Source organism: Microtus pennsylvanicus, chromosome 4 (genome assembly GCF_037038515.1).
Source record: "Microtus pennsylvanicus isolate mMicPen1 chromosome 4, mMicPen1.hap1, whole genome shotgun sequence".
In the NCBI taxonomy this organism is placed as follows: domain Eukaryota; kingdom Metazoa; phylum Chordata; class Mammalia; order Rodentia; family Cricetidae; genus Microtus; species Microtus pennsylvanicus.
Window position 1 is genome coordinate 88,720,835 of NC_134582.1, and position 26,336 is coordinate 88,747,170.

At 36.6% G+C, this 26,336-nt stretch overlaps 1 protein-coding gene and 1 pseudogene across 1 annotated transcript in view; both read left to right on the forward strand.

The window, feature by feature from the left end:
* Ranbp9 (RAN binding protein 9) overlaps positions 1-26,336 on the forward strand; it is an 84,125-nt gene that overhangs the window by 44,406 nt on the left and 13,383 nt on the right. The window contains exons 3-12 of the mRNA XM_075969785.1: positions 508-560; positions 1,794-1,961; positions 6,403-6,425; positions 12,296-12,480; positions 14,604-14,716; positions 15,962-16,070; positions 17,746-17,936; positions 20,877-21,021; positions 23,761-23,882; positions 25,388-25,539. Of these exons, the coding sequence (XP_075825900.1) occupies positions 508-560; positions 1,794-1,961; positions 6,403-6,425; positions 12,296-12,480; positions 14,604-14,716; positions 15,962-16,070; positions 17,746-17,936; positions 20,877-21,021; positions 23,761-23,882; positions 25,388-25,539 (1,261 nt within the window). The remainder of the gene's footprint in view (positions 1-507; positions 561-1,793; positions 1,962-6,402; positions 6,426-12,295; positions 12,481-14,603; positions 14,717-15,961; positions 16,071-17,745; positions 17,937-20,876; positions 21,022-23,760; positions 23,883-25,387; positions 25,540-26,336) is intronic.
* LOC142849172 (U6 spliceosomal RNA) lies at positions 11,451-11,551 on the forward strand (annotated as a pseudogene).

Sequence of the window (26,336 nt, forward strand, 5' to 3'; positions counted from 1 at the left end):
CATCAATTTCGGCTCTGATATTATTTCTTTCCACTTACTGATGGTAGATTTTTCTTGTTCTTGTTTTTCCAAAGCCCTAAGGAATATTATGAAGTTATTTGATCTCTCAGATTTCTTCTTATTGGCACTTAGAATGTAGTATTGGCACTTTGTGTATATGGACGTCAGAGGACAATTTCTGAAAGGCAATCACTGTGTGGATCCTGAAGTCTGAACTCAGGTTATCAGGCTTGGCTGTGGGTGTCACCTCACCTACTGAGCCATCTCTCCAGCCCTTACTAATATTTTTAATGTGCTTATGAGTGATTAATGGAGTTTGTTGGGGATCTAGGTTTTTTTGCTGGTTAATAGTGCTCTTTATTGCTATGGAATACACTGTATTAACATTTCTGTGACTACCTTACTTAGGAGCTTCAGTTTGGACTTGTTTCTGACTAGGTTTTAGAGTGTTTAGTGATTTGTGTATATCCGACTGTAATAACCTGCCTTTCCTTTGCTCTCCAACAGCTACATGGGAATTGGTCTTTCTGCTCAAGGTGTGAACATGAATAGACTACCAGGTACACTTGAATTACAGTATTGTTAGAGTCTTAGGACTGACATTTCTGGTTAAAATTTTTAAACGATACTGAAGTTTTTTTTAATTAATCACGTATGGATTCTAAGTGGAAGTTGAGTGGAGTTTAAATGTATTTGAATTTCATGTTCTTTTGTAGAACATAACATAGCATAATACCTATGCTTTGTTTTTCTGTTATTGTTTTGTCCTTTTTAACTTTATGTACTTGTATCAACCACTTGAAACATTTTAATTTGACTGGTTCTGTTGTCACCAGCCACATCCTGACCTTTAATCTTTAAAGTGCGTTGTGTGACCTTGTAAGAGTATAGATAAATGACAGAAGTAAGTTCAGGAGTGTGCAGACAGAAGGAATTGATTCTGTCTCCTGATGTTAAAAGTCAGTAGTAGAGGAAATTTTTTTAATGTAAAATACAAACTGACCTATACAAAACTACAGGAAATACACTGAGACACGAACAAATCAAGCTAGTACTGCTGCCATCTAATTATATTCTTATGTAACTTGATGTGCTTTCCCTGTGTGTTTCTGCTAAAAGTTAAGAGGGTCTTAATTATAAGAATGTGTGTAAAGAGATCAAAGATTACATGACTTTTACATATGGATCACAGCCTTGAGAAATTTGTGGTAAATGAAAATTATAATCTAGGGCTGGACAGATGGCTCAGTGGTTGAGAGCATTGCCTTTTCTTCTAAAGGTCCTGAGTTCAATTCCTGGCAACCACATGTGGGTCACAACCATCTGTAATGAGGTCTGGTTCCCTCTTCTGGCCTGCAGGCATACACACAGACAGAATATTGTATACATAATCAATCAATAATTTTTTTTAAAGAATTATAATCTATTTTACATTAAAGTTTATGTGTGTTATTCATATTAGAGCAAAATTCCTTTGCTATATTAGCTAAAGAAGTAATTCATGGAATACATGCTCCCACTTAGACTGCTGTGTTTATGTTCATGTTCCTGGTAGGAATCCTTTCTCTTCAGTACTTCTTTTTAGTGTTCTGGGTGGTGAGTTTATTTTCCTTAATGCTTTAGACAACATCTTAATGCTGAAATCTCTTTATAACATAGTTCTTGAGAATGTAGGTGTACATTTGGAGGTTTATGTGTTGTGCTATTCTGGCACAATCTTAAAACATTAGTGAATAAATGACAGCTGAGGAACTTTGTTGTTCATTGTAAATATACTGAACCTGTCTCTCTAGGTTGGGATAAACATTCATATGGTTACCATGGGGATGATGGACATTCGTTTTGTTCTTCTGGAACTGGACAACCGTATGGACCAACTTTTACAACTGGTGATGTCATTGGCTGTTGTGTTAATCTTATCAACAATACCTGCTTTTACACGAAGAATGGACATAGTTTAGGTACTGAGATGTTGTATTGCATGCAAAATGACCAAATATTGTGATTATTTTACTAGTGCTTGATGGTTATATTTATTATGTGGTTCTGTTTGATGAACAGATGCCTTTTTATTCTGTTTATATGGATGTTAAGGAAGTGATAAAAATTCATATCCTGTGAATGCTAACAACTTATCTTATGTACAGACATAACAATAGAAGTGCTGCTTAGTGTTGAGCCATTGATTCTAGTTACAGAAATTCCAACTTTGGTTTGAAAAAATTCTTTACTGGTTATCCAATTCTCTAGTACAATAATATCAGTTCTAAGAATAATGTGGGCAAATAGTTAAAAGAAATGAACAACTCAGTATTTCTAGCAAAAGATCAGAATGAACATAGTTAAATTAGATATGCTAATGGTGACTGCTGAAGGATGGTGTCTGAGACAGTTTGTGGCACAGGACAATTAAATATATAACAGAAACAAAAGACACGGGCTAAAGTGTGTTAATGGAACAAAGGAACATTGCAAGATAATAGGAAATTAAAGACTTTAGCTGAATTAGGTATGCTCATTAGCATTGTGTGTAGTTAGTAGTTTTTTTTCCTTTAAAAATATATTTTTATTTTACTTATGGGTACACATGGACATGTTTGTGTGAATGAATGCCATGTATGCGTGGGTGCTGGAGGAGGCCGGATGAAGGCATGGGATCTACTGAAGCTAGAGGTACTAGTGGTGTGAGCTGCCCAGTGTGGGTGCTGGGGCCCGAACTTGGATCTTCTGGAAAAGCAGGAAGAGTTCTTAACTGCTGAGCCATCTCTCTAGCCTTCATTTCTGTTTAAATTGTAAGAAATAGGAAAGCTAGTAAGACTAACACTTTTAAAACCTTACATTTTTACCATTGGAAAATTTAATATGCTTATAGCAAATTATTTCTAATGGGCTCAAGTGAAGAGAAGCAAAAACTAAATAACCTTAAAGGGCATAAATAGCTTTACTTGTGGATAGTAGTTTGAAAGTTTGAAAGGCGTCGTCTTACCTATAATGGAATTTCTTAAATGACAGACATTTGTGTTCTATTACATAGAAGAGAATTCTGAACCTCAGTTTGCACTGCAGCAGTTTTCTGTAGTGCCCCAGCATAACCAATGGGCTATTGGTTAGGCTAATCCAGCCTCAGATTTTCACTTAGAAATTTTTTTTAAATTCTGAAGCGCCTCTTTTTTTTTTTTAATATGACTTAAAAGTTGTTACAGGTCTATCAAAAAAAAGTCTTATATTCTCATCCATGTATCATGTTAATGACCCCATGCAGATTATATGATAATATTAGTCTTGTTCTTACTGCTTAAACTGTTTAAGATCTTAAACTTAAGGGAAGTCTGCTTTTAGATTTGACAGCTCAAAAATGCAAAACAAGACATTTTTAGAAAACCACAATTAGCCTTTTTAACACTAATTTTTTAAACTTTTCAGAGAAGAAATTTTATTTTGGGAGATGGGAAGATCACAGGTGATGTGATTTTTTTTTCCTATTAGATTTTCACAAACATTTAAATCAAACCTTTTCATTGAATAAGAAAGCCATTTTAAAAGGTAAGATGCTTAAGAAAAGGGTACCTAATGATGAAATTATGGTCTAATTTTCTGTAAATTTGAAATGTTTGATGGTGTGCATAAATCTAATAAATTTTGAGCATATAGGTAGTGTAATGATGGTTAATCAGGTCCTTTCAGTCAATCTTGACTGTTTTTGACTCTTGGCTTCTTTGCTGTGTGACCTCAGGCAACCTGCTGAACATTTCTAATTCATAAAAAACCATTACCCGTACGTAACACACCAGTGTTTAGAACCACAGTAAGTTCTTCAGGGAAAACTGAAATGATATCTGAAAAGTTAGAGTTGCTGAGCACCTCTGTTTGGCTGGGGTGCCAGGGCTGCAGAGGTGACACTGGTAAACAAGTTATTCCCGTGAACAGAACCTCTCTAGAATTGACAGCCAAAGCTGCTCTTGAACACAGCTCCACCGGTTCATTTACATGTTCCCCATGGCTGTAGTAGCAGAGTTGGAGAGTGGTGAAAAGCAGAAAGCATTAACTAACTAGTTGACTGCTTTCAGGAAAGGGCCTCAGGATTTTGGTCTGGACTAGAGTCTAGAAGATCAAATACTACTCAGTTCCTGACCCCAAATCTTGCCAAGGGCATCTGCAGAGGGGACTTGTACAGTAAAGCTAGTGGATTAGTTTTCAAAATGTATTATACAAAGAGAAATGGAGAACTTTTTATTTTGAAAAATAAGAGATGTTTAAGTATAGAACTTAACTAACTTGAAAAATTTAATGTATTTTCTTATCAAGCATCATTTGTTAGCTGAAGATAACACTTCAGAAAGCTTCTTGACGAGTCGGAAAGTGAAAAATAAAGTTTAAATAGTTGTACCAGCTTCTTTATAGGCACCTTTTTGTGGTCTGAGCCACACATGCTGTGGATGCTTACTTGGCAAATGTCTGAACTTGAACTCTGGAACTAATTTGGATTTTTTATTAGCATTCCCGATAAGAAACAAAAACTTTAGCAATTATTGACAAGATTTTTTGGTAAAAAATGTAAATTTGGACAGATTTATTATAAATACATATCTTTGAGAAAAATAATTAGGCTATATTATAAAAAATATTAAAAATGAGATAGTCATGTTTTGCTAAAATGTTCTCTTATTTTCTGTATTGTTTAATTTTCTGATAATTTTGGTATAAATTTTTATATTTAGCTCCCAACCACTATAAGTGAACCTAAATATAGTCAAAATATTTTGTATGGAATTACAAAAGCAAAATACCTCCCAGCTTTGCTTTCTTTTTGACAGATGAACACCGTTTACTTATTGGTAAAAGTCATAGAAGCAGAGATTTATCGACCACAAAGCATTATTTTTACATTAAAGTATATAATTAATATATTGTTAAATAGATGTTAGATATCTTTTATCTGAAATGCTTAAGGCCAGAAACATTTCAGATTTTGGATTGTAGGATATTTGTATGTGTTTGTGTAATATATACATATATAAAATGAGATATCTTTGAGATGGAACCCACGCGTAAACAGGAAATTCATTCAGGTTTCATATATGCCTTACACGCACACCCCGAAAGTAATTTTATGACCTACTTTTAGTATGCCTACATTTTGAATATGACCTATCACGTGTGTTGAGGTAGAATTTGACACTAATGGTTTCATTAGTTTCAGTTTAGAGTTGTTCAGACTGTGATATTTATATTCACTGTCTTTTAATTTTCTTATTTTAATAAGTAGAATCAGTTTACGGTTGGGTGATTTGCTGTTGGTACAGCACAGCACTAGATACTCTTAGGCTTTAGATACTTTTCCCAGCAGGAGAGATGCTGGTGCTGGGGGGAGGTGGTGCTTCCAGTGTGTGACTAGACATTGCTGTGACCCTTGAGGTCAGTGAGGTACTGCAGAAAGCCTCGTCTCATCTCTTGTGTTGTTTGTAGTTAAGAATGCTGGTAGACTTAAGCCATTATTAGTATTTCAGCTGTATTTGGTACGTGGCTGTGTTGAAATTCCTGTTGAGGCATCCAGGAGCACTCTTCATCCTTCAAGAAGAAATGGATTTCTTTTGTTTTGTTCTGTTTTTGAGATATGGTCTCAGCATGTAGCCCAAACTGGCCTCATTAAAGGTCCTTGTACTTCAGTTTCCTGAATGCTGGGATAACAGGCATCCATTACTATTATGTTCTGGCAAGAAACCGTGTTGTTTTAAACATGAGTATTATACTTGCTTTTGTTTACCTTTAGAAAAAAAACACAGAGAAAATGTCTGCTCCTTTCGCCTAAAGTGCTTTTTATTTATTTGGCTTTTGGAGACAGAGTCTCTTATACCACAAACTGAGTTTGAATTTGCTGTGCCGCTCAGGATGACCTTGAACTGATCATCTTGCCTCTGTATTCTGAGTGCTAGAAATACAGACATGCACTATAATGCTGAGCTCCAACCTAAAATTTTGTAAAAGCTAAATCTAGACAAGAATTAAGTGTTGAGGTAGATAATACAGCTTGCAAGCAAAACAATCAAATCTGACACTGTTGGAACCAGTGTTCTTACTCATGTAACTCTGAAGTTTGTCTAAGATCATTTTAAAGCTCTGGGGTTAATGCCAATATCCCCAAAATAGTGTGTGTGTGTGTGTGTGTGTGTGTGTGTGTACGTGTACGTGTGTGCGTGCATGCGTGTGCTCAATAAGACTGATGATCCATAGTAGAATAGCATCCACTCAGATAGACATTAGTGTTAGTGAGAAAAATCAGGCTTTTTTTTTCATCTTTTCTTCCTTTGCTATTCTCTATCTTTGTTTTAGTCAGATACTTAGCTTTTTGATATTACTTGCCTTTGAAAAAAAGCCACTAATACCTTTCTTTTTTCTTTATAGGTATTGCTTTCACCGACTTACCGGTAAGACATAATTTCTTGAAAGATATTTTTTATTTTATCTAAAAGAAATACAAGAAACTAGAAGTAGACATGTAGAGCAGTCTCGCTTATAAGTATATGTGCTATGCATCAAATAGAGGGTCCTTCTCTGCTCACCCTGGAGCATCAGAAGTTAAGCTCTAAATTGCATGGCATCCTGTTGTATGACATAAAATTATCCAAAATACTCTTTTGATTGTTTGTGGATTAGGCCTGTGGCCTTCTTTGTAAGAAGCACTCGTTTACACTGGGGTATACCCCTAGCCCTAAAACACTCTTGTTACTGTGCATTCATTTAAATGTTATGTTTGAAGATGTCAGCGGAGGGTTGTACAATTGTAACTGTTCATTCATCTAGGAATATTGGAAACCTGCTGTGCGTTTGGTGTCGTTTGACAGCCAAATTAGAAAGTAAGCACATGCAAAATAGTGAATTGTGACATTTTAAAGGAATTTATGTACTTTGGAGAGAGATAGGACATGCTAAAGGCCATGCAGCGTCATAGAAGCTGCCCACTTTTCTCAGAGTGGGGCTTGAGCAGAGACTTTTCACAGAGTAAGTCAGTGGGTGTGTAGGGCAAGAGTATTTCAGACAGCGAGGAGGAAAGTGGTCAGGCAGAGTCCAAGACAGGATTTAGGAGCTAACGAGATAGCTCGCCAATCAAAAATACATGCTGTTCTTCCAGAGAATTAGAATTCAGTTCCTAGCACCCATGCCAGACAGCTGATAACTACCTGTAGTTCTAGCTGCAGGGCATCTGACACACTCTTCTGGCCTCTGTAATATCGTATTCATCTACATACACACAAATAAATAATCTTTTAAAGAAAAGGAAAGAACTTGATTTTACACACAAATAAATAATCTTTTAAAGAAAAGGAAAGAACTTGATTTTAATATTGTAGGCCTGAGGAACTGAGAGAATGGATGGTGGCGATAGGCCTGCTTTTAGTCCTATCTAAAGCAGAAAAGTTTTCTTTGTTTGTATCAGAGGATCAGACTGTAGGTTCCTGTGCTTGGTAGGGAAAAGCTTTAGCACTGAGCTACACCCAGCACTTGTGTTTTATTTTTAGGACAGGCACTCTCCATGTTGCTCCATCTGCCCCTAAACTTGTGCTTGAGCGATTGCTCAAGCAGCCCTTCTACCATAGCCCTCCTAGAAAACACCGCACTTGGGTTTGTTGGAACATTTTGGGGGCAGAGTGAGTAATTTAGTTTGATGTAAAGGTCAAGTCAAGGTCAAGTATACAGTTGGGATTGCAAGCTGGAATTAAGAAAATTGTCTGCTGTAAACTTGGGGGCCATTTGGCATTTAGGTGTCAAAGTCTTAAAGCTGGTTGTGAACAACTTGCAACTATGTGTTGACCCAGAAGAGAAGTGGGCGAATTTCTAGGGCATGGTAAGTTTAGGGGAAAATCAGGAACTATCAAAGAGAAATTGAGTAGTCGTCAGTGAGGTAAGGGAGACAATGAATTAACACTGAAAGGCTGATGAAGATATGAATTTAGGAGGAGTTGTATTTCTGTTTTCTTGTTGGTAGATGGTAAAATATCGCCATCACAGGTGACTTGGGGAAGAATTTGTTTTGACTTATGTCTCAGAGGGTAAGAGTCTTATCATGGCAGGGAAGCCTGGCAGCAGGCATTATGACAGGAGCAGGAGATGGAGTGATCACATTCTCAACCACAAACCCGAAGTGGAGAGAACTTAGAAGTAGAGAGAGAGATTATTAATTCTCAAAGCTTGTTTTCCAGTGACATGTTTCCTCCTAAACTTCTCCAAATAATATCACGAGCTGGGGACTAAGTGTTGAAACGCCAAGCCCATGAGAGTCATCAACTATATCAGTGCTGTGATGTCTCCTGTCTGTGAGAACCCAGAGTAAATAAGAGATTGTGGATGACTTTGGTGATGGGGAAAGTAGAGATTTAGGGCAGTAACTGGTGGTGGAAAGCAGATGAGTAGAAAAAAAAAACATTGAGTTAGATTTAGCAGAATATTGTTAAGTGATTCACTAGAAAACAAAAAGTTGATATAATACAGAGAGGAAAACTAATATAGTGGCCATATTCTTCAAAAGCAAATGTGTAAGTGGAGGGGATTTGCTTTTAAATAGAGCATTTATGGGAGTGACAAGCAAAGTATACAGGTGCAAATTGTTTTGTGTGGGAGCGTATACATATGTGGTGAGGGTGGCACACGCCAAAGGAGAAGAAGATCAGGAGTCCTCTATTGTTCTCACCCCTTCCCACAAGGGAGCTGTTAGGATGCAGCAACACCCCAGCACTGTCATTACAGGCACACACAACCATGTCCAACTTTTACATGGGTGCTGGGGACTTGAACTCAGTTACTCTTGATTTCACAGCAAGTTCACTTACCCACTGAGCTATGTCCCAGACCCTGCAGGTAAATTCTAGTAGGTAAGATGATGGCATCCGTAACTGTTGCGGGGTTTGTCATCAAGACAATCCTTTGCCTGGCGGTGGTGACACACACCTTTAATTCCAGCACTCGGGAGATAGTGGCAGGCGGATCTCTGTGATTTCGAGGCCAGCCTGGTTTACAGAGCAAGTTCCAGGACAGACTCCAAAGCTACAGAGAAATTCTGTCTCAAAACAAAACAAAAAACCTCCCAAGATTCACTTGGAATTAGTTACAGGGTTTTGTTGCAGGGCATTTTGCTTGTTAGGCTCTAAGCATGTTATACCCTGTCCTCAGGTGGACTGTGCTGTAATGGTTCTTCTCAGCTCTTTGTTGGGCAGTTCAGTAGTGATCATTTAACAAGGCATACCCGGTTTTAGGTGTGTGTGTGTGTGTCTGCCCATCTAGTGGTTTTCTTTCCCACTTTGTTGTATGTATCTCCCCCCACCCCCCCGACTCTCCCACACACATTTATAGGGAATCAGTGGCCACTTTATTGTTACTGAGCAAGGTAGTTATGGTGGTAATTCTTACCAGTTTCCTTTATAGTGCCTCTAAAGGTCTTCTGCATGCTGCACTTCCTCTTTTCAACTGCAAGATAAAAGAAAAGCTAGTCTTTCCCTTAAAAGGGGTTGCAGAAAATACTTATTTTCCTTACCTATAGTTTCTTCTGAGTTAGTTGGAGCATTGAATCCCGAGGCCATATATTTGCAAAAAGCCTTAATTCTCCTCGACTGCCTTGTGCCATTCATTGGTCATGTGTGCTCATACAGCTCTGACAACATTACACCTTTAGTTGTTGTTTGAGATGGTGTATCACTCTGGAGCCCCAATTGGGTTGGTACCTTCTGTGATCTTTTCCCAGCCTCCCGAGTGTTACGCCTAAACCTTAAACTTTTTAACAAAAATACTTTTTCTTCCTCAATTCACTTCCGTTTGAGAAATATTTTAAACTTTAAACAAGCTAATTCAGTTTGAAATCAGGTACATACTCCTGGTGTCATTAGCTGTTCTCATTTAAGATTTATTTTTAGTTTTATATGTACTCATGTTTTATCTGCATCTCTCTCCACACCACATGCATGCTTAGTGCCCATATGTGTAACTCATATATGAACCCCAGGATCTGGAGTTACAGGCAGCTGTGGACTGCCGCGTTGCTTCTGGAGCCTGAATGTAGGTCATCTGCAAGGTCAACAAGTGCTGTTAACTGAGCCATCCTCTAGTCCCGTTTGCATTTAGAACGATGATGCTTTCCAAGTCTACAAGCTGGTAGCACAGATACATTATTTGCCTTTTTTTTGAAGAAATATTTAAAATATAACAAAACTTCAGTTGTTAAGTATGAATTTGAACATGTACATTAGTAGAAATAGTTTTTTCTATTCTGAACAAGGCATAAAATTGTTGTGTCTGAATAGTCAAGGATGATAGTTTTTGAAGAAGGAATTTCCTGCCGTGTGTGTTCTAAATACGTGTGACTGCATGTAAACCACAAAACCACTTAAGCTTGTAGTTTTTGTACTGAAATTACAGAACTGTCTTGCCCTCCATTGATGTCTTTATTGTCTTTGATCCCTTACATGTTTTTGTTTGAAAAATATCTAATAATTCTGTGATGGTTTTAATGAAAAGTTTGCCATGTAAGAAGTAAAGAGACAAGATTTTTTTTTCCTTTTATGTGATGTCATTAACAAGCTGTGCTATTATTGGTCTCAGGCTTTCTGACTGGTGAAACGAGAAGATTGTATTGTGTCGGCCTGCTCTAGCTTTAATTTTTTTTAATTCATTCTGCTGATTATTAAAAGTTAAAGCTAGTCATGATAGATCACACCTGTAATCTTAGCACTTTGAAGGCTGAGACAGGAAAAGTGTCATGAGTTCAAGGCTATCCTGAGATTCTTGTTTTGATAACATACATAACCATATCTTCCCACCAAAAGAATCAATACTTTGTCTTACTAGATATCTTAATAATCTAATAAGATTTCGTATTTATTTTGACATACTATTTTATTTCTGTTTTGTGTTACTTATTGAACAGTTATTTTTAAATATTTAGTCTGCTGTAAAATCTCTTTCTGTACACATTTTATCCCCCTTTAATATTTACCTTGTTTTGTTTTGAAAATGCTTGTGATGACTACTGTTAAAAATAATAAAGAAACAAGGCACAAATCCAAGTACTAAAGGCATGGGAGGGTTTGTAGTCTCAATAAAAATAGAGCTTGATGTTGTATTGTTTGCCTCTGTTCTGTCTTTGCTTGCTAGTAGTAGAGCAACCCTGAGCAATTTTTTAACTTGTACATCTGTGAAGTGGCAACAAGTACCTCACAGTTGATTTTAATGAGTGAGTGGACCTGAGATTTAATGAACACTCAGTGTTTGGTCTCTTTTTGGGTGCAGCAGTGGATTAATCACAGCAAAAAAAGGAATCCTGACTTTTTTATGTGTGCATTTGAAGCTGCTACATTTTACATTTTCTTTTTTTTTTTTTCAGATTAAAATCTTAGGGTATTTTTGAACACATTTCAGTTTGAATATTCATATTTGTCTCTTCCTTTGGAATTGTACATTTGAGCTTTTATTTTGCATTAAGAATCCTCTAAATTGGAACGGTAGAAGATTAGATTGGCCCCTGTTCAAGGGTGACACATAAATTCACAAAACGTTGCATATTTTTTTTCTTAAAGAAAGAAAATCCCCCGCCCGGCGGTGGTGGCGCACGCCTTTAATCCCAGCAATCGGGAGGCAGAGGCAGGCGGATCTCTGTGAGTTCGAGGCCAGCCTGGACTACAAGAGCTAGTTCCAGGACAGGAACCAAAAGATACAGAGAAACCCTGTCTTGAAAAACAAAACACAAAAAACAAAAAAACAACAACAACAAAAAAACAAAAAGAAAGAAAATCCCCATGATGATACCATGTCTTGCTTAAAGCAAGTTTTTACCACTGACTTTATAAAGGCGGGCTCCCAAGTGTGCTGTTGATTGTAGTAGATTATAAATGGTATTTTCTTTGAACTAGCTGTAATGTACATTTTGTAGACATGTAGCTTATATAAAAGCTGGGATAAACCTGAGTTGTGTGTTAATCCTAAAGCTTTGTAACTTATATGATGTTTTAAGAGCACGGGTTAGATTTTTCATATATTAGACATATAGTGCTACATGAATTATGCAACAGGGTCTCAGAACCATTCATGTGAATATCTTAGTTGTTTACACTTTCTTGATGATTAGAGTTTAGAAAATAGCAGTTTTTTGTCCAACACATAATGTGTTGTTTTAGTTGTCTTCCACTAATACTTTGATTGAGATTTAAAAATATTCATGAAGTAAATTTATGGTTCTATTCTTGCAATTCAAAGAAAATGAAGTCTTTAGTGTATAATCAATAGATATTTAAAGAAATATGTTGTCTTACAGCCAAATTTGTATCCTACTGTGGGGCTTCAGACACCAGGAGAAGTGGTTGATGCCAATTTTGGGCAACATCCTTTTGTATTTGATATAGAAGACTACATGCGAGAATGGAGAACCAAAATACAGGCCCAGATAGACCGGTTTCCTATTGGGGATCGAGAAGGAGAATGGCAGACCATGATACAAAAGTAAGAGCAAGGAATTTTGAATGTACAGAATGTAAACACTGAGTGTTTATAAGGCAAATTATTCCTTTTTAAATTAAAGATATGTATCTAGAAGTCTAGGTTAAATCCTAATCATTTGTGTGTACTACTGATTGTATTTTAATCTCTCAAAAAGTAATTTGACAGTTGAAATAAAATTATTTAAGGCACATAGAGAATTGTATTTGTTTGACTTAATTGAATGGAGGAAATAGTGATGCTTATTCATTTACTTTGTTAACCTTAGTAATATTACTGAGCGAATTCTGTAGATTATACAGTCAAATTTCTAATAATGTTGGCAAAAAAGATAGGTTTTAAAGGTGTGACCTAGATGTTATGTTTAGGGTTCTGTGATGTAGGAACATGACCTCGAGCACCTTCCTTTGCAGTAGTTCAGGTACAGTGGGGCAAAGAGAATGGCTACTTGATGCTCACTCTCAATGTGGAGATATATCGGAGTATAGTCAGAATGCACATACACCGTTTCCAAGGGTGAGTTGTGTGGGTTCTCTCTCTGTGAGAGTGTCAGCAGGGGGCCTCTAATTATTGGAGTGAGCTCCTTTTCTTTGTATTTAGCATTTAAATTCAGAAAGACTATAATTGTTCCTATTCAAGAATCTAACTATAAACCTCTACCTGAAAGGCTTTAAAATTTAAATTAATTTTTAAAATTTGGGCAAGAAAGATGGCTCCACCAAGATGGCTAAAGTTACCTTGCTCCTGAGCCTTTCCACTGAGTTCTGTTACTGCAACCCACATACTCTAGAGAGAAACACTCCTACAAGTTGTCTTCTGACCTCCACATGTGTGCTATTGTGTGAGTATACACGCACACCAAATAAATTAAAAAATAGATGTAATTTTAAAAATAAAAAAGTTTTAGTAACTATTTTTAATGCTATTTTTTATATAAGTTACCATTAGACACTTAGGATACGATAAAAGGAAGAAGACCAAGGAACAATTGACTGTGGAGTTAGCCCAAGTGCAGCATAAATACTTTGAATTCATTAATAATAATGGAGGATGGCCAGCAGCAGAGAAGAAAGTGTTAAATCTGTTACTAGGAAGAGCTTTTCAGTGGCTTTATATATTTGATTTATGTTGTAGAATTTCATAAGAAACAGCAGGAAACTGAATTTCTATGTCAGTCAGCTTTTTTAGACTATACATCTGTCCAGAAGTCCAGAGACACTGTCTGGTTATCATTAGGAGTAAGTGACAGTTGTTAAAACGTGAAGTAGATAGTACACATACAAAACTTAAATACCATTAAGTTAAAATCATTGTGATTGTATAATCTAGGCAAGAAAATAGCTAAGATCTTTAGATGGCATCAGTGTGACATGGTTGCGAAAGTGTATTTTTAATTGCTTTAAAGGTTCTTCAGTTTACAATTCTAAGAAAATCTTTTGGGGTTTTATTTAAAGAAGGTAGTGGTTGGAGGTAACAGATTTTTGATTAATGTTGTTGTATTACCAGTTTGCTAACTATTCATGGCTTTTTAAAACATAGGATTGTTGTCTTAGAAATGTATTGTCTGTAAACTGCAAATTAATTTTCTGTTCAAAATCAAGTTGATTGCAAGATTGATTCCTTATTGTTTAATGACCCCTTGTGGGTTTATTCTGAACATTTCTCTCTCTGGGCTAACATCAATGTCTCTCTTCAAACTTTGAGATCCCATCTTACTGGATTAATGAGTACAGAAAGTATTTGGACCTCCAGAACACCAGGAATTAATCAGTTATCTCAAAATTGGGTGTTTTACACCTAACTAACATACTATTGGGATATCTATATTTAAGGTGAGGTAGAAATTATCATTAGTAGGATTAGATAACAGGAAAATGAATTAGGAGCCAGGGGAGAAGAAGGATCCAAGAATAAAAAAAAGATAATTTAATGCCTTTGGTCTTATTTTAAATTATGTTTTAGACTATCCATAACTTATATTAAAGTTGAAAGTCATAGAACCTGGCTTTAAGGAAATAGATTAATTTTGTAATACCAGATTAGACTTTGTTAAACAAAGCTTGTTGTCTGAAACATGTATTCTCCCGACTAAAAGATATGTTTTTTTCTTTGTTTTTCCTTTTAAGAATGGTTTCATCTTATTTAGTCCACCATGGGTACTGTGCCACAGCAGAGGCCTTTGCCAGATCTACAGACCAGACTGTTCTAGAAGAATTAGCTTCCATTAAGAATAGACAAAGTAAGAACATCATGGTGCACAGCAAATACTTGTTTTTAAATTATAAGTTTGGTTGCTTTACCTTGTAGAAATTTTATTCTTTTTAATTAAAGATTTCATGAATATATTGTTTTAAAGTGGATGCCTTCGGATTTATTTTTATTTACTTTTTGAATGTTTTTGTTTTGTGCCAGGGACGAGGAGTTCTTCTGTTTGAGACAGGGTCTCATATAGACCAAGGTGACCTTGAGCCTCATTCTTATGCCACGCTCATTGACAGTTTTGAAATTTTTAAAGAAAAATTTACACTGGTGTTTTAAATATAGAAATAATCTTGTAGAACTTTAGAAAGAAATGCCTTTATCATATTTCCATGCAAAGATTGCTTTCCTGTGGTTGGGATTGAGATCGTCAATACAGCCCTGTGCTCTGGGTTTGCTGTCAGACCTGGTAGGTGGAGGGTGAGGAGGGACAACTCTTCTAAGCTTCTTAAAATAGGAAGCATTTGATACAAAGAAAGTTTTCTTTTGTTGCTTTGGTGACAGTCTTGAGGGTGACAGTATATAAAAGAATGTTTTTCTTTGAAAGAAATTTAAATATCTTCTAATTTTCTCTGAAATTTAAGGTAGTATTGGTTTTAAGTATTTATTGCTTAGGGCCTTGAGCTGTCCAGTGCTGTTATTGTTTTAACCAGGGCAAAGCATGCTGACAATAGATGTAAGTTAGTCATTAGAGGAGGTCCCACCTGATAGGCAAGAGTAGAAAGATGAAACAGAGCAAACTGGTAACAGTTGGAGCATGCTGTAGCACATGTTATATTATTTTTTTCTCACTGCCACAGTACACTCTCCTTCAGAGGAGTCACTTACTTGAGTATTCTATGTCCTCAGTGTCTAATTTAGCAAAGGTCTGATCTTTTCAAAGTCTGGTGTTCCAGTCCTGAGGCAAGGTTTGATAAGACATTTTAAGTGTCGATAGTCTTCTAAATTCTACTGTTTGAAAATATAGTACTTCTCAATGGATATTTTTCCTATAATACTTACATACCCATTCATGATATTTAAAGTAGTGTCTGAAGATATTTGTTTTTCTAATTTTTAATGTCTGAAATTTTTCCTTGGATTCCCTAATCTAAACTTAAAAGGTTTAAAAAGAGAGTTTAGCAATAATTATTTTAGAGGTTTTTCACTGTTACTTTTTTTCTGGAGTGATACAAGGATTTCTCTGCTTTTGTCGAGTTAATATTTTGCTTTCTTTTCTGAATAGGAATTCAGAAGTTGGTGTTAGCAGGACGAATGGGAGAAGCCATTGAAACAACACAACAGTTATACCCAAGTTTACTTGAAAGAAATCCCAATCTCCTTTTCACATTAAAGTGAGTTTTAGTAAAATGTTTTTATGTTACACATTTTAAGTAGCTAAAATTATCTTTATGATTTGTGATTTTGATATTTTATTTTGCTTTTTGCAGATACTTACATATACTTTTATAGTATAGAATGTTTAAATGATATTTTTAAAAATGTGGAGCTGGGCTGGAGAGATGACTCAGAGATTAAGAGCACTGGCTGCTGTTCTTCTAGAGGTCTTGAGTTCAATTCCCAGCAACCATATGGTGGCTCACAACCGTCTATAATGCATTCTGGTGCCCTCTTCTGGCCTGCATTGTAGGCATACATATAGGCAGAACACTGTATACATAATAAATAAGTAAACCTTAAATAAATAAAAATTTTAAAAAGCTGTGGAGCTGAGGATGTGCAGCTCAGTGATGGGGCAGGTGCTCAGCAGGTGTGAACAAATGCAGAGTGCTTTGCACTGAGACCTTTAAGCACGTGATACTTTGCTTTTATCATTCATCCAATCTCTCACTTAAAATGTGAATGTCTTAACTTAGAAGACAGTGATCTCAGTTTTCTCCTGGTACCCGAGTAACTTAAAGACTATATTGAAAATTTATAAATTTATAGTAAAATATACATAAAATTTTACCTTTTACCCATTCTTAATGTGCGTTACTATATGTTTATGTATGCTTATGTTTTGTACATCCTGCCATTAAACACCGTGCTTGCTAACCAAGAGCCCTCATACAGTATTGGTTGTTTTGTGGCCTGCTTAGTCATTTAGCGTAATATCCTTAAGTTTTGTCTATATTGTAACATGTGCCAGAATTGTCCTTACCTGTGAAGGCTGGGGATCGCCCCATTGTGTGGATACACTGCCTGTTGTTTGTTCTTCTGTCTGCTGATGGGTGCTGGGGTTGCTTTTGTCTCTCTGCCATTGTGAGTAATTCTGCTGTGCACATAGGTTTATGAATATCTGCTTAAGTCCTAGCTTTCAATTCTTTTTTACTCACAAGTAGAATTGCTGGCTAATGGTTGTGCTTAACATCTTAAGGACCTCCTGTACTGTTCTTCTTGGTGAATCCTTTGATTTACTCTAGAAGGTTTTCAGTCTTTACACATCATCAACACTTGTTTTCTGCTTTGTAGGTTATAGACATCCTAATTTGGCATTAAATTTTTTTTAATGATTCTTTGTTGTTTAAGAAAGATGGACATGTGGGGCCTGGGGGTACATGCCTATAATCCTGCACTCATAAGACAAAAGTAGGTGGATCTCTGAGACTTCAAAACCAGTCTGGTGTTCACATAACAAGTTTCAGGCCAGCCTGGACTACAAAGTATGACTCTTTCAGAAAGAAAGAAAGTTGGATGTTACTGAACTTAGGATTTCAAACTTTCAAGCAGTAGAAAGTCTTCGTAAGCTAAATATCATTTATTTTGCCTCACAGTAAAAGCCAACTGAGGCCCATTTTGGCTAAGAGGTTGGTAATGCATGCAGCCTGGGGTAGGGAAGGACCAGGTGAAGGCTATACTTTGTACCTCCCTAGGTACGTGTGTATCTAAAATCTTGTTTTACATAACTCACTTGATATGATACCAAGAAAAATACAGATTTTAAGTTTTAAAGTAGGTCTTTTTAAATTTTATAGCTGTGTACAGACTTGATGAATGTGCCTAAATAAACTTCCTTTTTTCTTTCAGAGTACGTCAGTTTATAGAAATGGTGAACGGTACAGATAGTGAAGTACGGTGTTTGGGAGGCCGAAGTCCAAAATCTCAAGACAGCTACCCCGTCAGTCCTCGGCCTTTTAGTAGTCCAAGCATGAGTCCCAGCCATGGAATGAGTATCCACAGTTTAGCACCAGGCAAAAGCAGTACTGCACATTTTTCTGGTGAGATGCAGTCTTTCAAACTTTTACTCTTCTTTATATAATTTTGAGTTTGAAAATTTTTTAAATCTAGACATTCTCTTTTCAATTGTATATGTACAATCTCATGTTTTGTGTAAAAAGAAAAACCAGATTCATTAGTACCAAGAAGTATCACAAGGAATTGAGATTATTAATAGAGCTTCATAAATAAATGTCAATCGTCAAAAAGAGTTGTTACTAAATCCATTGACAATAATGAGAAAATCATCCTATGAAGTAAGGAATTAAAGTGGTCTGGCTATGCTGTCCCACAAATTACCAAGTCTCGTTGCCTTCCTTTTTCTCTTGATTCATTCCAACTTTTTTTTTTTATTTTGCAAATTTATGTTCTTTCCTTGTGCCAGGTGGTGGTGGCACATGACTTTAATCCCAGCACTCAGGAGGCAGAGACAGGCGGATCTCTGAGTTCAAGGCCAACCTGGTCTACAGGGAGAGTTCCTGAACAGGCTCCGAAAAAGCTTCAGAGAAACCCTGTCTTGAAAAAGCCCTCAAAATTATTTTCTTTCCTGTCTGTTTTTCAGCTTACTTACTACTTGCACTATAGCTCTTGGTGTTCTTGTGATTCAGATTTTCTCTGTTGGCTCTCTTGCCATCACTTCTACAGATCCTTTTCTAATCATCCTCCTCCTCCTCTCTTTGCCTCTTTAATTCTGTTTCCCAACATGAGCCTTACCTCTCTGTATTTAACTTTATTTTTGTCCTTGTTTAATTCTTCATTATTTATTCCTTATATATTAGCAGACTAAACAAGTAGTATTTCCTCAGGTACTGATTTAGAGATGCTAAGAAGCACCAACAAGTTTCACAAAGACTGGCATCTTTACATGCAATTTTAATTCTTATTATAAGCTAAGACCAATAATAATTTAATGTAATAGGCTAAATACACACACAACCTGCATGTCTTGAACTACTAGGAGTGATTTGTATAACCACATATTCTTTTTTTATTCAAGTATATATTTCCAACATGAAGTAGTTTAAGTTATGTCAATAAGAACTACCCCAAATGCTTGTCCTGTCATGCTTGTTACTGAAAGCATTTATAAACCCCAAAAGATTTTAAATCAAAGGGCTCCTCAGCACAGAAGTATTAACATAAAACTTAGTTTCTTTACAAAAACAAACAAACAAACAAAAAAAAACCACTACTCTTTTGAAAAGAATGTTAAAGCGAAGGATCTATTACAGATAAACATTTCTTATTAAACAAAACCAAGCTGGCCATTATCTTTGGTAAATTGAAAAGGACATTTAGATTTCACATATTATGTATTTAGCTTGTAATGAAGAAATCTACCTAAATCAGAAACCCTACTTTACCCTTTATATATGGAACTGTGTGGTTTGCAGCATTTTAATTTAAGTTTAGTCATAAAAATCCAGGAAGCAATTCAAATATGGCCAGATAAGGCAGGCAGGCTGTTATAGGCTCGGATTAGAATTCTAATACTGAAAACCTCTTTCATTACATACCTAACTATCAGGGTATTTCTGTAGAAAACTGTTATATAGTTTCCAAAGGAAATACCATAGTTTCAGAAATTGTTGGTGGTCTCAAGATCCGTAATTGGCTTGGCAAAAGCTTTCCTAGCTAGTTTGAATTCTTCATTCATAGTAAGTCTGTCTTCATCTCTAGCAAACTTCCTTGGGTCTTTTTTAGTTAAGAAGACAGAATATTCAAACTTGCACTTGCCTTTGTCTTCCAGTTGACATTGCATTGTAATTTCTGTGACAAGAACTGACAAGCTCTTCAGTAATACCCACTGATTTAGCGTTAAGGATTCTGCTCATCCCCAAAGCCATACACATAGCCTGTAATTCTGTAGAAAAAAAAAATCTTTATTTTACTCTGTCTACATTCTGTTCTTCCAGTTTCTTTATTTTTTTCCCTCATCTGGCATCCTACCAGCTTGTCAGCTTGCTAAGCCTGTCTGTACTTTATAGAGCCGATCCAGTGACGGGATGGCTTTATTCCCAACAAGTAACCCTGTTCTTCCCTCTGTTCTGTACTGCTTTACTTCAAGATTTTTGACTCACCTCCCATATGATGAGAACAAGCTTGCATGTCTGTGTCTTCAGCCACTACCTCTTCAGTATCTGACAGTTAGTATATTCATATGAAAGGGGATGACTATAACATGCCACATAACAGCATTTCTATTAGTGACAAGCTATGCAAAGTGGCCCCATGTGGTATTGATGGAGCAGAAAAACATCACAAAATCATATGATATTTCTATTGTGATTATTTCTATGCCAAAGTATAAAAATACATACCATTGTATTCTAATTTCTTTATGGATGTTTTGCGTGCAGGTATGTATGCTTGTGTACCACGTGTGTGTATTGGCAGGAGAGGCCAAAGAGGGCGTTGGAGCTGAGTTATAGATGGCTGTGAGATACCATGTGGGTGCTAGAACTCTAGCCTAGGTCTTCTGCAAGAGCAGCTAGAACTCTTAATTACGGAACCATATTGCTAGCCCTGTATTATGATTTCTTATATCATGTAGTATAGTAACATGTGCTGTCCAGATTTGTAGCCTCAGAGGCATAGGCTGTCCCACATTGCCTAAAAAGACTGACTATCTAGACTTTTGTAAGAATACTCGATGTTAGCACTACAATGGAATCATTAACCCTGTTCTCATAATTTGTCTTTGCTAGTAACACTGTAGGGCCCTCACAAGTGATTGTGGGGATTAAGTAAGATCTGTAATGAAACTTGGAGGAAATAATAGTTTACAAAGAAGTTTTAATACACTGTTAAGCTTTGAAAAATACTTTAAATACTCCATTGGCCTTCCTGCATTCTAGAAGCGTAAAATATAAAAGTATTATTGACAACCTAATCAAATTGTTGTTTGTTTCTAGTAGTATCTTTTTCTGTTTTCTTACCAGGTTTTGAAAGCTGTAGCAATGGTGTAATATCAAATAAAGCACATCAATCATATTGCCATAGTAAACACCAATTATCCAGTTTGAATGTACCAGAGCTAAACAGTATCAATGTGTCAAGGTCACAACAAGTAAATAACTTCACCAGGTAATAAAGTGATTTCTTTACCTTTTGTATTAATAGAAATGACCAGGGCATAGATGCCATCTTCACTGATGATGTTTGAAGAACGTCTGTGATCCACACTGGGGCCTGGAGCTATGAGTTGCCAGAAAAATAAAAGGGTAGAGACTATTTCCTATAGGTTTTTCACTTCTTGTGTGCAGAGCTCTTCTTAGGTCTTCCGTTTCCTACTATGTTCTTCCCTCTAGGAAGGTATAAGGGAAAATGTTGGGCTTGTGCGCTGTCTTCTTGCCAAGGGCCATGAAAGAAGATACATCTTAATAACATACTATGGGCCTTGACACTCGCAGATTTAACATAACATCTATGTATTTTTTTTAAATCCATGCAGTTTAATTGCTGAATACAAGCATCCAAGAGCAAATTTGTGTGCCTTCCCAATGATGTAGCATTTGAACTGGGTTCATACTAATTTGGTCCTGTAGCTAGAACAAGAAACATTGTATTTTTGTGTTCTAAATCTCATATTGAGGGAGAACCAACTGTTAGCATGGAGTCTTACAGCAAATATACTTCTGCAGGAAGGAGTCTTTTTAAAAATTATATGTGCAAATTTAGAGATTGAAATTTCTGGGTTATCTATCACATGATGAAAATCTTAAATGGTAGTGGTGTGTGTATGGTACAGGATCTGGGGGTGGGGTAGGCACAGAAACCTGGGAACAGTAGGAAAAAGAACTGCTGAGGAGGGTGGGTACTCACGGTGAAGTTGACCTATTAGAAAACAAATTCTGAATGGAAAATGTAAATATTAATTAGAACTTTATAATTGGCATTTTTGCTATTTACAGAGTTCTGCCTTTGTTTGGCAGTATGATTGCTGTTGGTGTGTGGCGGTTTCTCTAAGATGTTACCCTTTTGACAGGAAGTTGCACAGTAAACCTGTTCTTGCTTAGCTGCAAGGTTGATAATGCAACATCCCTCCTTTGTAGCAGAGAAGAAAAAGACAGCAAACTTAGCAATTGCCTTTCAAACTGCTAACCAGTAAGAATTATTTGTTAGGTAATGACTGTTCTGCACCAGTATTGTGAAGTAACCTAGATGTCATCTCATTGTCCTTGCTTTATACCTTCACACAACATGCTCCTTATGGTTAACATTCTTCATAGCATTGGTGGAGACCATGCTGGGATACACGAACTAGCTGAGCACAGGCCATTTACTCTTGGAGAATAGTATCATATCCTTAGTGCCCAAAAATGAACAGGCCTCGAGGCTTTTTTAAATGTATATGAGTGGATGGGTGAATAAATGAGTTCCTCTAATACTAAATCAGGTTATCCAAAATCTTAAAAAGCTTATATAATTAAAAACTGTGACAGTAAGGATTTTAAAATTTAAAATTTATTTTCCTATTTATGAGATTTCTCTAATAGCCAGACTTTTTCATATTGAATCAGTCAGTTCTATAGTCCCTAATCCTTTGCTTCATCTCCCAGGTCTGTCTTTACCTTATAGACGTGTTGAACAGGAAGCATGAGTGGGTGTGGGTGTGTAATGTGTATGTGCTCACCTCTACTCACATACCCACAGCTGTGAACTATGGGCTTATCTGTACTAGGGTTTGGATTTTGCTGCTGTTGTTTTTTTTCTTTGCTTGTTTGTTGTTTTTTTGTTTTTTTTTTTTTTTGCAAGTGATTATAATTTACTTTATGATGAGAAATGCCCCCTTTCCACATTTCTTCAGTTTTCACCAGTTATCCACCTCTGGGTTCAGTGTTGCTTAACTCTTTGTATGGGACATCCTAAGACTAACACTTTTATTGTTTCTTTAGTCTAGGTGGATCTGAAAGGGCATGTATGTAGCACAAAGGTGTTGATATACAGTACAGGATAAGCAAGCATGAGAATTTGTCCAGAAACTGTCTGGCTGCTGTTGAGGAATAAAGCTTTGTTGAGCTGGGCATGATGGTGCATACCTGAGATTTCAACTACTTAGAAGGTGGAGGCCAGGGGGATTGAAAATTCAAGGCCTGGGCAACATAGATTTGAGCAAAATAAAAATCAAAGTGAAGATTTGATAGTCCTTTAGACTCATTTGACCAACAAGATAATCTGGAGAGTAGTAGTGTTGTTTAGGTCTAAGCTGGAAGATGATAAGCCAGAATAGTTTGGATTCTGTTCATTTATTTATTTTTTTTTCTATTAGCTACTTTTGAGGTAGCATGTTTTTAAATAGCAAGGACAAGGGACCAAAAGCAATGTCAGTAATGACCTAGGTATGGGAACGTCTAGAGACTTGTAAAAAGTCCAGAAATAAATAATGAGGGCAGGGAAGCAGCATACTGGGTTCTCCGAGCCAGGCTTATCAGTTTGGAGAGTAAAGTTTCACCATTAAATGCTGGAAGTGACTCTTGGGGGCAATGGAGAAGGTTGTCTCAGGAAGACTCAGGGACAAGAAAGAAGTACAGATCTGATTTTGAAAAATAAATATTATGCCAAAGCATAGTTTTTCATATTAATGTAAGGTCATAAGAGTCACTACACTTCTGCACCCATGCCTCTGCTCCTTCATCTCCAGGAGTTCAGATTTGTTACAAAACAGTCATGTGCTTGTGTTAATACATTTGAGACTTAACCTCATTTACTTCATTTGCAGATTGCTATCGTTTTATGAAAATTAGTTGTCTATAGGCTACAGAGTTGTGTAGTAACTTAACCTTAAGCCAATTTCTAAAATTAGGTTTGTTTTTTCATTTTCAGTAATGATGTAGACATGGAAACAGATCACTACTCCAATGGAATTGGAGAAACTTCATCCAATGGTTTCCTAAATGGTAGCTCTAAACATGACCACGAAATGGAAGATTGTGACACCGAAATGGGTCTGCAGTGATATTTCTTACATTTTAAATAAAAAATGGTGGCTACAAGGTTATGTTTTTACTTGGACTGATTCACAGCTAAGCATAAGCCAGATTTCAAAGATGAAACATCTCAATACTCTGTGAGCGTAGGTTGTTGGAAAGAGCAGGCACCTTTGGACTCTTGAGGGGAGGTGCCAGTCTTGCTAGCTCAACTCTGGTGATACGCTGTGTACTACCTCAGGGGTGAAGGCTGGAGATAGAAAACATTTTTATACCCATTTCTGGTATAGTCAGCAAGACCTTATGGTTAGAAATTCTGTTGTAAATTTCAGTTAAACTGAGTCTCTTAAATCCATTCATTGCAAGTATATAACTTGCAATGCATAGTGCTATTCCTAGTTGTGACTTATCCCATTTTAAAGCAACATCTTAATGGCATTTGAATGTCTCACTTTATTGTTGATAATGTCTGTGGAGTTAGATGGTCAGCTAACATCCTTATCAAACAGTGAAAATGAAGCCTATAAATTATTTGTGGAATTTGCTTCATTATTAGATATCTTTTTATTTTGAGACTGAAAGATAATTACTGAAGTTGTTTAAGGGACAGCCTGGTTGGTCTTTTCTGCTGATGTAAGACCCTCTGTATCTAGAGACATGGAAACACACTGGGTCGGGGCAAGAGTTCTAGAGCCAGATTTACCTGGATTTGAAAAGCTGCAACTGCTACTTACTAGCTGCATGACCTCAGACAGAATTCTTAACTGCCTGTCCCTCAGTTTTTTCATCTGTAAAATGGATAAATAAATCTAGGTCATTGTGAAGAGCAGATGAGTTTATCTATGAAAAATTAATTATATCAAGTACTTTGTAAATATTAGCCATTCTTCATCATCATATGAATACTGTTAGTAGTGATTTTTATGGGTACAGTGTTGTCAGTTACTAAGTATTAACAATATATAATATAAAATACTTCTAATTTTTCTTAATAGTATAAATTTTTTTATTATAAGATACAATGTCATCAATGTTTCTATTGGGGTCTTCTAAGAACATTTTATCTTTGTTTCCTATCAATTAAAGCCCGAGAGGGAATAACTGTTTCTTATTCTCATTCTCTTTCCCTCCTCTCCCTCTCTCTTCTCTCTCATGTTTCATATTGTTTTGGGGGGTTCCACTTAATTTTCTATGTAAACACTGAAAGGTTCTTGCCTCTGGGTGGCACTAAGTGTTGGATCCCAGACTCTGAGACAAAGTATAGCTTTGAGTCACAAAGTCCATACAAGAAATTTTTGAATCTCTGTGTTTAGCAGCCAGTCACTGTGGTACCTGCTTGTAACACTAACCCTTGGGAGGTCAGGGCCAGCCTGATAAGAACAGACAAACATCTGTGTGTAGATAAACTACTAAGATGCTGTTACTAAAGAATATACAAATGTTACATTAAAAAATTATATACCATTTTTTCCTATTGTTTTTCTTTCAAAAAGTAGTGAAATGGCTGTTTGTTTTGTTTATAGAAGTTGATTCCAGCCAGTTAAGACGCCAGCTGTGTGGAGGAAGTCAGGCTGCCATAGAAAGAATGATCCACTTTGGTCGAGAGCTACAAGCCATGAGTGAGCAGCTGAGGAGAGAATGTGGCAAGAACACAACAAATAAAAAAATGCTGAAGGTAAGAATGTTGCTTGCTTTCTGTGATAACATACCGGGGGAGTGGGGACTCTTTAGCTCGTCATTTTAGAGGTTCCAATCTGTTCCCCACTTTGTCTCCATTGTTCCTGGGTCTGTGCTGAGACAGCACCACATTTCAGGGAGCTCAATAGAGCAGAGCTGACAGGGAAAGGATGGGGGAGGAACAAACGGCACCCTTCTCAGGCAAGCCTGCAGTGACCTATTCCTTCCAAGTAGGCTCCGCCTTCTCCAGTTTCCATTTGTCAGGTTAATCTATCAATAAAATTAGAGCCCTCATGTGTAGGTGAACTTTTCTTTCCTTCCCATCAGTTCTCAAATACACAGAGACTTAATATTAATTTTAAATATGTGGCCAATAGCTCAGGCTTGTTAGCTAGCCTTACAATTTAAATTAACCCATTTGTATTACTCTACATTCTGCCACGTGGAGTTACTTCTCTTTGGTTTTGTACCTCCTGTTTTCTCTCCATATCTCTCTGGCGACTCCTCTTTTCTCTCTTCTTCTTCCTATTGTTCTTATTCTGGTTCCCCTCCCCGACCTTATCCTTTCCAGCTATTGGCCAGTCAGCTTTTTTATTAGCCCAAGTAGATTCAGTAATCTACCCTTTTATCCTATCATTTCTATATCCCCTTTTTTCTCTTCATAATGAGGACCCTGAATCTAATTTCCTTTGTTCGATTTTTTTTCCCTGACCATTACCAATAACAACTTGTAACCACCCCCTCCCCTGAACAATGACAAACATCTTTGAATAACCAAAACCCACTGATACTCCG